Source organism: Sinocyclocheilus anshuiensis, unplaced genomic scaffold, assembly GCF_001515605.1.
Source record: "Sinocyclocheilus anshuiensis isolate Anshui unplaced genomic scaffold, SAMN03320099.WGS_v1.1 scaffold246, whole genome shotgun sequence".
In the NCBI taxonomy this organism is placed as follows: Eukaryota; Metazoa; Chordata; class Actinopteri; order Cypriniformes; family Cyprinidae; genus Sinocyclocheilus; species Sinocyclocheilus anshuiensis.
This window is the reverse complement of record NW_015542356.1, coordinates 1,286,101-1,297,998: the sequence shown is the minus strand read 5'-3', so window position 1 is coordinate 1,297,998 and position 11,898 is coordinate 1,286,101. Positions and strand designations below refer to the sequence as shown.

The window sequence follows — 11,898 nt, the reverse complement described above, 5'->3', positions numbered from 1 at the left end:
ACGGATCTCAGATCTCAGGCTGCCTGGCGGACATCTCGGCATGGATGAAAGAACATCACCTACAGCTCAAAAGACTGAGCTAGGGGATCAGGCTATCCCTGAGAGTAACGAAGCATGCTGCACAACTTCTTGTCCAGGCCCTTGTCATTTCTAGGCTGGACTACTGCAATGCTCTTCTGGCTGGACTTCCATCAAGCACAATCAAACCTCTACAAAAATTCAGTGCAGCAGCACGACTGGTCTTCAACGAGCCCAAAAGAGCCCATGTCAACCCTCTCTTTATCTCCTTGCACTGGCTACCGGTTGCGGCTCGAATCAAGTTCAAGACATTGATGCTTGCATATAGAACAGCCACAGGCTCAACACCCGCCTACTTCCACTCACTACTACGAATCTACATCCCCTCCAGAAGTCCGAGATCTGCTAGTGAGCGACGCCTCGTGGTACCATCACAGAGAGGCTCAAAATCACTTACATCCCCTCCAGAAGTCTGAGATCCGCTAGTGAGCGATGCCTCGTGGTACCATCACAGAGAGGCTCAAAATCACTTTCCAGAACATTCTCGTTCACCATTCCTGGCTGGTGAAATGATCTTCCCACCCCTATCCGGAATGCTCAATCCCTGACAATTTTCAAGCGAAAGCTGAAAACTTATCTCTTTCGACGCTACTTGACTTCATCCTAAATTTAAAATTAAAAAAAAAAAAAACATCGTCTTTCTCTTTATTTATTCTATCCCTTTCTAGCTTGTACTTATTTGAACAAATGCCTGAAACTTGGTATTGCGAGCACTTCCTGTGTCTGTTTGCCTCATTAAGAAGAATCGCTTTATGTATTCCCCAACTGTAAGTCGCTTTGGACAAAAGATTCGTCTGCGAAAAGATTAAATGTAAATGTTAACATTTGTTGTGGAAATAAGTTTTTTCAAAATTCTTTAATGAATAAAGTTCAACAGAAAAGCAGTTGAAACATTTATTTGAAATCTTTTGTAATATTATAAACGTCTTTACTTTTGATCCATTTAATGCATTCTTGCTGAATAAAACTATTAAGTTCTTTAAAAAACAACAAAAAAAACTAGCTCTTTGAACGGTAGTTTAAATTTATGTGCAGTCTTTGAGAATTTAATTAGAATTCAAACTCACTTGTTGGGCAGCAGAAAGCTGCTAGGGAAGCGGTACCACTCTTTCCCCACACAAATATTGACCAATCTTCCCTCTGGAACCGTGTGGATTGTAGGATCTTTAGCAATGCGATGAAATTCTGGATACAAATCCAGTGGAGCATGATAGCCTTAAAACACACAGCAACCCCATGTGAGAGACATCACAAAAGCAGTACTTTACTGCACAAGGTAAAGAATATGATTTTTATCATTCTGTTTTATCATCAACTTCATCTGCCAGCTAGATAACTCTACTGTGAGGGCAAATTTCAGCAGAACTGGCCAAAATCTCTTGGTCCCGCTCTCTCAACATCCTTACCTCTGAAGAGGGCCACAGATCGGGACAGCGAGAGCACTCCAAACAGCAGCACAGAGCCGAGAGCCAGCCAGTTGGATGAGATGGTGTAGTGCTCCAGATGGTAGCGCTGGAATATGAAGTGATAGCATTTCTACATGGATAAACAGACAGAAAACAGTTTAAAATGGGAAATGATTTGAAGTATCACATTCATATTTTACACAGGTTTAACAGCAAACTAATTTGCACAACATTGAGGAAATATGCCAATAAAGATGTGCAGTTGTCCATAGTTTTTGGACATATACTAATGTTTTGTTTTGAAAAGTTTCAGTTACACTACCATTCAAAAGTTTGAAATCAGTACGATTTTATTTTAAATACATGACTACTTTTATTCAGCAAGGATGCATTAAATTGATCAAAAGCGACAGTAAAGACATTTGTTACAATTCCTATTGATACCAATTTTATTTCAATGTTTAATTTTTTTTTTTTTTTCAAATAAATGTTCTTTTGAATTCTTAAAAAAAAAAAAAAACGTGCATCACTCTCCACAAATATTTTAAACAGCACAACTGTTTTAAACACTGATAATTAGAACTGTTTTGTTGAGCACCAAATCAGCATATTACAATGATTTCTAAACACTGACACTGAAGACTGGAGTAATGACTGCTGATCCAGCTTTGCCATCACAGGAATAAATTACATTTTATTCATTTTAAAAAAGAAATAATATAAATAATAAAATTTCACAAAATGACTGTTTTTACTGTATGTTTGTTTAAATAAATGCAGCCTTGGTGAACATAAGAGAATTCTTTCAAAAACAAAACAAAAAAAAAAATCTTACAGACAACGAAATTTTGAACGGCAGAGTAAAGAAATATCATGGTAAATGGATATGCTAATCATTCAGTACCACTGTATCACAATCAGCAAAAAATTCAGTCTACTGTTTCTAACCTGCAGTGATGATAGAGCCACTGCCCCGCACAGACAGATGAGAGGGTAGATGGGAAACAGAAAGCGCTCCTCTTTATGCGGACGAGTGAAGAACACCAGCATCCACAGGTACATAGGTGACAGGGTTAACCAGTATGGCCGGCCGAGGTTCTGAACTGCAATTTATACAGATTAACAGACTGTTCAGAACGTTACATGCATATCACAAAACAAGTCAAAGATAAATCCTTCTTACCATTGAATCTTTGGAGCAGTGCCTCCATAAGTGCCGTGAGAGGAAGAGAAAAGAGGGCCAACACAAATACAATGTTGAAATTAAGGAAACCATTCACAAAGTAGTAATGCCAGGGCTCTGTGCCTTTAAGAAAGAAAAAAACATTGTAATGAAAAAGTACTTTCCTGTAAACAATTTTAGTTTATTTTTAATATGAGTCAATATTCTTTTCTAAATGTATATACAAATGATTTGAAGTTTACCATAAAGATCGGGCCCATGAGGAGTGAACATGTTGTATAGTATTATATTCAGAGGAGCAATCACCAGCTTTCCATAGTAGTAGCTGTCTACTACAACAACAGGGACCTACAGAAACATGTAACGATAAGTGTTATCATATCAGTATAATACACCGAACTTGGATATTTTTTAATTTTAAAATTCCATTTTGTTATTGATGGAATCTCAGGGTCTCAAGTCAGATAAAAAAGACACAAAAACAATTCCGTATCCACAGAAATCAATGAGTTTCCCAACCAGAAAGAGGAGCAACGCCACCAGAGTCCACGTGATAAAACTCTTCCACTTCTTCTTCAGAAACAGCAGGTCAAAGGCAATGGGTATGCTGCAACAACAATCAGTAAAAAAAGCCTAAATTCACATAGTTGGCTGATCAGGATTATTTCTATGGCTTTTCACCAAATCCGAGTAAATATTGACTTTGTTGAGTAAATGAAACATAGTAACTAGCCATATTCATTTATAAAGGAACTACAGTATAATAAACTACAAGACCTACAGTCTTACAACCACTTTTTTATTATTATTTTTGGAGGCTTTTTGCTTTTTATTGGAGGGAAGTATAGAGTAGACTGGATAGCAGTGGTGGGAAAGAAGAAGTGGGATGAGGACATGACCCTGGTCGCAGTCAAACCTGGATCATCTACCTGCTGCTGAACATGTAAATATTCACAATTCTGATCAGTGGAAAAAGACCCATGTTTGAATAGGTAACTGATTAAGTCCTATCATAAAACTGCAGACTTAAAAGTTACATTAGGTGAAACGGTAAAAGGAAGCATCTAGCAAAAGTTTTTTTTTTTTTTTAAAGTCTTATGCTCACCAAGGCTGCAATTATTTAATCAGTACATACAGTAATATTGTGAAATATTATTATAATTTAAAATATGGTTTCTATTTTAATATATTTTTTAAACGTCATTTATTCCTGTGATGCAAGGCTGAATTACTCCAGTCTTCAGTGTCACATGATCCTTCAGAAATCATCCTAATGATTTGATACCCAAGTAACATTGTTAATTATTATAGTGCTGCTTAATATTTTTGTGGAAAAATTTTTTTCAGGATTCTTGGATGAAGAAACAAAAAGAAGTGTCAGAAGAACAACACTTATTTTAAACAGCATTTTTTGTAACAATGTAAATGTCTTTACTGCCACTTCTGATCAATGTAATGCTAAGTAAATGCATTCTACATGAAAGTAATAGTTTCTTTTTAAAAATCTTACCGACCCCAAACTTTCAAATGGTAGTGTGTACTGTAAGTATCAATTTATGTTAAAATATTATTATTTTTAAATATTTATTTTAAAATGTTGACTCAGATTTATCAACCAGTCGTGAGCAAATAAAATGCATGTCTGGGAGAAATGTTGGATTAAATGGATTAAACCCCCAAAAACAAAAATGTTAGGGTAAAAAAAAAAAAAAAAGAATTCTTAAAATACGAATCAACCAAATACTTATTCTCATAAGGATAAAAATATGCATTTTAATATAAATACAGCAATACAAGTTCATGTCAGATGAGCAATATTTATGGGAGGACATGATTTATTTGTGGTAGAAAATATTTTGGACCCTTCTTGTCACTCTACATATAAAATATTGATTATTTCTTACCCCAGCAGGGCACTGAAGGGCCAGCCCACTATGGCCCCCGCTGCAATACCCAGCACAGCCAGACTTGGGCGCCCCTGGAACCAGCCAGTCATAGCTACCACTGTACTGTACATACAAAACGCACTGGGGAGGAAAGCTGCACATAGCAAACACATTAACCTGCAGTGCATTCACAAAATTATGTCAAAAAAGAAAACGGGAAAACAAACAGTTGTCATCTAATTTCCTCTGATCAACCAGATAAGTCAAATATGAGCCACTGATCTGACTCACCTGCAGAGGAGCAGAACATCCCTGCACTCAAGACTAGGAATGCCAGCAGAAGCCGGCCCACATGCAGGCCAAACTTTTTACACACAGCCCTGTGTCAATAAACCACATTCGTTGTAAGAGTCACCTATTTTAGCCCAATGCTGATGTAAGGTGCAATACATAGTAGCACTTACTTGTAGAAGTAGAGCTCACACACACAGCAGGTAAAAGCTAGCATGCAGCGCAGGAAATAAAACACAAGGACCTGAATGGGAACAAAAGAATCCAAAAAACATATTAGTCAATTTGTACATGTCTAAGCAGGACTATAATGAATGGCCTATATACAGTACATCTAAAAGGAACATTCATCTTATTTTGTTCAGCATGGCACATACAGCAGCACCAGTTCCCATGGAATGCACGAATTGACAATATATACTTTGAATACAACGTCACTTTGCATAACAGGGTGTGCCAGATCTAAATTTAACGAAAACTCAATATTATAGCAGAGAGCCATTTAAAATGACATTTTAGAAGTCCTGGATAAAGTTGTGATTAAGCAAAAGCAAAATTGTACCCAAAGAAACATAGTTTTCATCATTGTGAAATATAACGCATTATTACATCATGTTGTGTTTGTGGATCCACAGCTTTTATCCAGCTCCAAGGGTCAGATTTTTCAGATTCCAGTGAGGATAAGTATCAACCTCACTGGTCATAAAAATATCCTACTATATTGAAAATGCTTAAAAAAAAAAAAAAAAACACAGAATCAAAATTGCTAAACAATCAGTTTGAGGTTGGTGACTAGTTTACCTTGTTGGTTTGTAATATTTTGGCATGAAAGCAGGCAGGAAGGGCATGGAGCCAAAGATACGCATAGGACCGAATCGCATAGGCCGGGGAATATTCCCATGTCTGCATTCCTGTTCCATACAGCAGGTAGTGAGTCTGGCCAGCAAAAAGAGAGAAATAAAAAAAAATGATGAATGAACCTTTCTTTTATATACAAATTCGGTAGTTTTCAAAAGAAGATTGACATTCAGCAAAATGGCCCATTCATAAGGTTTTTACTTTGATGGTGTGTTTATGTTCAGGAATACACATGATGACTTTCTATTGAATACAAAAGCAAGCTTTTGCATCTGAACTGCACCTTTACAGTCTCTAGTGGTTTGGATTATTAATACCCCAGGGCATTATGGGATACAACAGTGACATAGATCAGGGCTCAACAATGAGGATTTGCTTTCTGCTGTTCCAGTTAGACCAGTAGTTCAGCTTTTCACTTGCCCTGCAAATTCATTTGTTACACCATAAACATAATACATTTTTATAGACATATTATTCAATTCTAAATAAATCTATTATAATTGTTATAATATGTTATAGTATACATAACATAACATATACAATATTACGTTACAGTATAAAATGTTAAAAACTATAAATAAAAATATATAATTATAAACAACATATATTATATAAGACAAAAAATGTTTTGTACCACTGTTATAAATTTAAAAAAAAAAATGAATTAAAAACTATTATAAATTTATGTTCACTTGTCCCACCATAAAATATTACATTTCTATATAATAAAAACATATGATTATATTAAAAATAATTATATTATAATTGCTAGAAGTTATACTATACATATATAATGTAATACATAATGAGTTAAGCATAATAAATAATAAATGATTTGCACCATTATGTCATAGTTGTTGAATAAAAAGCTGTCATGGTGTTACAAGCTATAGGTTCCAGCAATAATTTAATTGCAAAAAAAATTATGTTATTAATAATTATTATTAATAATGACATGTCCATGTACATAGACATTAATTGTACTATTATTAAAAACTAATTAATAATTAATATTAATATTAATATTAATAATACCTTTTACCCAGCTGTAACTGCAAATTTTAAAAAGTATTTTGTGTACATATTAAGGCTGCCCCCTAATAGTCGACTAATCGTTAGTTGACCAGAAGAGGCTAAGGCTTGGTCGACCAAAATTGTATTAGTCGCAGAAAAAATTTAAATAACAAAAAATCCACAGGTAAAGTCACGCAGTTCGCGACGGACAGATCGTTAACAGCTAACGTTAGTCTGTGGTAATACAGTACATCAGTCAGGACATCCAAACGCTCGCCTATCATTCATCAACCTCAAATATGGCTTATCATCTGAAATATGTAAGTATTAGAAACTTTACATGGCTGCTCAATCTAATGTTAACCTAGAGAAATTAGGGCTATAGTGTCAGGGCTCTAGAGTGCGACCAATTTGGTCGCGCATGCGACCTAATTTCTCAATGGTGCGACTAAAAAAAATCTGAGGTCTCACCGGTGCGACCAGCCGTTCGAGGAAAAAAAAAAAGTCTCCGCGACTATGAAAGTCTCCCTGTGGTTCAACAACAGACACACATTAGGCCCATATCGTGGTCTAAACCAATCAGAGATAGTGAAGGGTGGACCCCCCCTCTGATTGGCCGTGGTCCAGATATTCCTGTACGTGTGTACGTTAGAAAATGCGTGTGCTGCAATCACAGACAGAGAGAGGTGAGTAGCCTAGGCCCGTCAGATAAACAGAGTGGATGTAGCCGCGGATGATGAGAGAAGATGAAAAGAACGATTGACAACTTTTTCGTTAAGAATGTTAAGTTAAGGCCTGATCCGTCCGAAAATCATAACCAATACTCTGACACGGAGCCATCAACCTCCCAGGTTATGTCAAGCCCTGGTCCAGAGACGGCATTAGATAATGAGGACATTTAAGAGGGTTTATTCTCCAAATAACTCTAATTTCATGTTGCAGAAAAAATGTGTTTAAAAATTGTGTATGGTCTCTTGTTCTTGTTCCAAGTTACCTTCCTGTCCACTGATTTTTGCCTCTCACAAAAGCCACAAAGCCTTCCAAGAAGACAGTAAAGGCTTATGTTATGCTTGAGCTTTAGTTAGGCTGAAACTTGAAAGTTAAGTTGCACAACATAAATGCAATGTTTAGGTATTATTATTATTTTTATTACTATTATTTAGATTTATGCCTTAGTTTTAGTTTGTACTGTTTACCTTTTTTAAAGTAATGTGAAATTGATTTTTGTTTTTTATTTATTTTTTTATTTGTATTTGCATTTTGAATGCAATTTGGCAATTAAATGCATTAAATGGGTTTAGTTTTCACGGTTATTAATGTATGCAATTTCAGCAATAAAAATGTGAATTTTTCTAAAAAGAAAACAAATTAGTTGTTTATTTTAAGAGATCTATCTTATTATCTCTTGTATATTTAGTATTGCTCTTTAATAATGAAAAATTACTTCTTATCCGATTACTCGATGGAATAATCTGTAGAATACTCGATTACTAAAATAATCGATAGCTACACCCCTACTAACTATTCTATTACAAGTCATTCTATCACAATTTCAGCAAATCTTTGTTAGCCGATTCAATAACATGACATCAGAAATTGTCAAATCAGAAACTGCAACAACAATAATGAATGAATCACATAAGATCAAATTCATGCTAAGTGTGCAAAGAAGCATAACAACATGTAAGAGTAAAGTGAGAATGCAGTGCTAGGCCAATAGGACAAGTGACAGTTCCATCAGCCAGTCCAAAACCATCCTTATTGGTGTATTCCGAGAGCTTACCAAAAAACTGTAAACCAGGAAAATGTGTAACTCACTGGCTCCCAGTAATTGTAGGTTTCATCACAGTCCGAGATGTTACTGAGTAGCGCAGCACAGAAGCGGGCTGAAACCAGGCACTTGAAGGCCGTGGAGCCCTCAGGAGCCCACACCTGTCCTGCCTTACTGGATGACCTGTAAAGGAGAGGCGGGGGATAGGAGCTAATGTGCTTATCTGGGAGCAAACTAATAAGCAATATGGGAACAGAGCACAGGGTTATACAAGGTTGTCATTCATTTATTTCAGTATTAAAATAGTATCAGTCTAAAACTCATCCACAAGCATAACCAATACAGATGTGCATGAGACATTCCAGATTTTCACACCGAACAAAACACAACAACGTTGATCGAGGGTCATTTTATTCCTCATGCGCTGTATTACAATGTAAGAAGATTATGAAATTGGACATGCGCGAATGTGCACCTGACACACACAGCATCAAATATACGTATATGCAATAAAAACTGTGCCACTATCTAGTGTCACTAAAGCAATGCAGCTTATGAACCACAAACGGCATATATTTTAAAAGAACAGTCATGATATAAAGCATGTTTTACAGCGCTGATCAGTGTTTGCACGCCGTAAGAGCTGCGATGTGAGTGAACAAATTAATGAATGAAAGCCGTCATGTTACACTGAAGCGAGCTTATTCGTGTCGCTTGGACAGTACATTTTACTATTTCAGTCTCTCCCCGCTGTATTCGTGTTATTTAGATAGTCTATTGGCATTACATGTGTTTACTCTCTGTATTATTGGCATATCCAGACAGCCTGATGTTAGCGAGCTAGCGAGCTGTCAACAGTACAACATTACACCGCGCGGGAGCTGGACTGGCTAATGGGTACTTACTCGTTTCGGGGGTCACTGGACTTATTGTCCTCAACATATTTGTCGTCTTTTGCTGCACGGTTGTCAGCGGTAGGTGTGCTGTTCACGTTGTTCGCGTCTTGTTTGCTTCCCCGTCTGTTGCGCTGACGGAGACCCTTCGTCGCCATGTTTCTACTGGCTGCGCGTGACGTCATCACCAGAGGAACGCAGGACAGGGGCCTGTTTCATAAAACAAGTTCACTAAATAAGCCAGGCTTATTTCAGTTAGTCTGACTTATTTTGATTAAGACTGTGTCTTAAGAACTAGTTTGACCAACTAGTTGTTAGCCAAGAGGTAATCAGACTTACCTTTTGGATTCAAATGAGACCATTCTCCCTTTTTATAACTGACTTTAAGAAATTATGACCAGTCTTAAAGAGAAAAAATTAGATGACTAACTTTTTAAGTCTAGTCTAAGTGGTTTATGCAACCAGCCCCTGCTGACAATAAATCAGACTAACTGAAATAAGCCTGGCTTACTTGGTAAACTTGTTTTATGAAACAGGCCCCTGGTTCAAGGAGAGCCATTAGTGAGAGGATGGCAGGAACTAGCCTGTGTTGTTTTAGTATAATTGACAAATTAATGTTGTGTTGTTGTTTTGCTATTTTAATTATTTTTTTTTTTTTTTGTATATTCTGTTTTCATTTGAATTTTACAGTTTGAGTCATTTTATTTAATTTGTTTTTGTTTTTTTTATATATGTCTATATAGTTTTTATTATTAATTTCTTTTTCAGTTTTAGTTATTTCAGTACATCAAGTTGAACTAAATGAAAATGAGAAATGCTTTTTTTGGCAATTTTATTTAAAGCAACGATTTTTTTTGTAACTATAATAACCCTGCTGCTAACGATTGTCCGAAGTGTTTTAACAAACATTTCATAACACAATTTTCTCATCTTTTCTCATTCAGAACATTTTGCACATATTTAAGCCAAATGAACTAATCTTGTTACTGGTTTATGTAAGTATTGTTATATAATTATAATAATATTGTTATCAACCTTCTTACACCATTGTACTATGGTACAATCATGGTATGCTATCAGATGGCAATAACTGTTATTGCCATCTAATAGCATACCATGATTGTACCATAGTTACAATATGGTACATTGTACCATATTGAATAACATGGTACTGAATGATTAGAATATTCATATGCCATGATGAAACACTGTAAAGTAACCTGCATTTGTTAATTGAAAGACCTGATTTAACCTATAAAGATTAATTTGTATTGATTAGCTGGTATGTTTTTAGCTAAGTCATGTTAAATAAGTTGTGAACAAAACGAGTTAATTTAGAAATAATTACCATTTTTCACTGTCTTATCATATGTTTATGCTTGTTATTGTGGCTTTGTGTATTAGCAAATGGCCCTAAATTTAAAAGCTAGGCCTCATGTGGCATGATGACTTTAACATTTTCTTTACTCTTCAACATTTTTATTAGATTCTTTTGATTTAAGAATAAACACATTTTTCCTGCTTTATTTTGTTGTGAAAATGTAAAGATTTTACACTATAGTGTTCTTAGTACTCTCAAACAGGACCTTTTTTTTTTTCATAATAAACAGTTTTGTGCGGGTGCAATGATACATCAAGCCAAAAAAACAAAACAAAAAAACCTGCACACTTGCTAAATGCTCAAAAAATTATTTAATGACAGACCTTAGGATGTTACATTTGCATTTTTGGACTCTGCACCTTTCAAAATATTACTCTGGTGTGCATTTGTTTTTAGATATGTGCCATGATTAAAATGGTTCGTAAATGGAATTTACATATTTATATATGGAATTCAAACCAGTCTTTTCAGGTTCAAAAAGGACCAGGGATGAAATGTTTACCTCTTTGGGGCTTAATGAGCAGGTTATACCAGCAGTTTGAGCATCCCAACCAATACAACACTTTTTGACCAAACAATGGAAAACAGGTTAGTTTTAGGTAATCTGTGTGTGGCAATAGCCATTATTTTTGCAATTCCATTTGTTTGAAAAATTACACACTTCAGTATACAGCAATAACTTAAATAACATATAGCATATGTTATTTATGTTAACATACAGCATATATACATATAGCATAAATAACATATAGCAATATAACAATTTACAGTCACGATCATAAACATAATCATAGACATTCCAGAAATATCACAGTATCAAACGCAGATAATGTAAACACACATTATGTGCCATACAAAGAAAATAGAAAAATATTTGTTCATTTTTTAAAAATGTATCAGATGAAATGATTTGCAGTTGTGCATCGATAATTACATCTCTAATTTCTTAACTGAATACATCCCTAAACATGCATAATCAATTTCACATAGGAGAGAATGCAATTTATAATATTTTCATTTTTTTTTCTCATTGCAAAGTACTAAACAAGAAGGAAAGGTAACACAGTACTACTGAAATCTGTAAACATTTCTTGGATAACTTAATAAACCCACAATATTTATAATGTAAAATTTTGA

At 35.1% G+C, this 11,898-nt stretch overlaps 1 protein-coding gene across 4 annotated transcripts in view; it reads right to left on the bottom strand.

The window, feature by feature from the left end:
* The window catches only part of LOC107691744 (alpha-1,2-mannosyltransferase ALG9-like), a 17,728-nt gene extending 8,127 nt beyond the window's left edge, over positions 1 to 9,601 (bottom strand). Inside the window, exons 1-12 of one of the 4 annotated variants that reach the window (XM_016490543.1) lie at positions 9,393 to 9,601; positions 8,535 to 8,721; positions 5,646 to 5,780; positions 5,018 to 5,088; positions 4,845 to 4,933; positions 4,572 to 4,707; positions 3,187 to 3,274; positions 2,910 to 3,015; positions 2,668 to 2,790; positions 2,433 to 2,587; positions 1,485 to 1,614; positions 1,146 to 1,293 (exon numbers count right to left, since the gene is read on the bottom strand). In XM_016490543.1, the coding sequence (XP_016346029.1) occupies positions 1,146 to 1,293; positions 1,485 to 1,614; positions 2,433 to 2,587; positions 2,668 to 2,790; positions 2,910 to 3,015; positions 3,187 to 3,274; positions 4,572 to 4,707; positions 4,845 to 4,933; positions 5,018 to 5,088; positions 5,646 to 5,780; positions 8,535 to 8,721; positions 9,393 to 9,565 (1,541 nt within the window). In that variant the 5' untranslated portion in view covers positions 9,566 to 9,601. Of the gene's footprint in view, positions 1 to 1,145; positions 1,294 to 1,484; positions 1,615 to 2,432; positions 2,588 to 2,667; positions 2,791 to 2,909; positions 3,016 to 3,186; positions 3,275 to 4,571; positions 4,708 to 4,844; positions 4,934 to 5,017; positions 5,089 to 5,645; positions 5,786 to 8,534; positions 8,722 to 9,392 lie in introns of those variants that run through there. The other 3 variants (XM_016490544.1, XM_016490545.1, XM_016490546.1) reach the window with 3 other exon arrangements.
* Between the last annotated feature and the right edge of the window lie 2,297 nt (positions 9,602 to 11,898).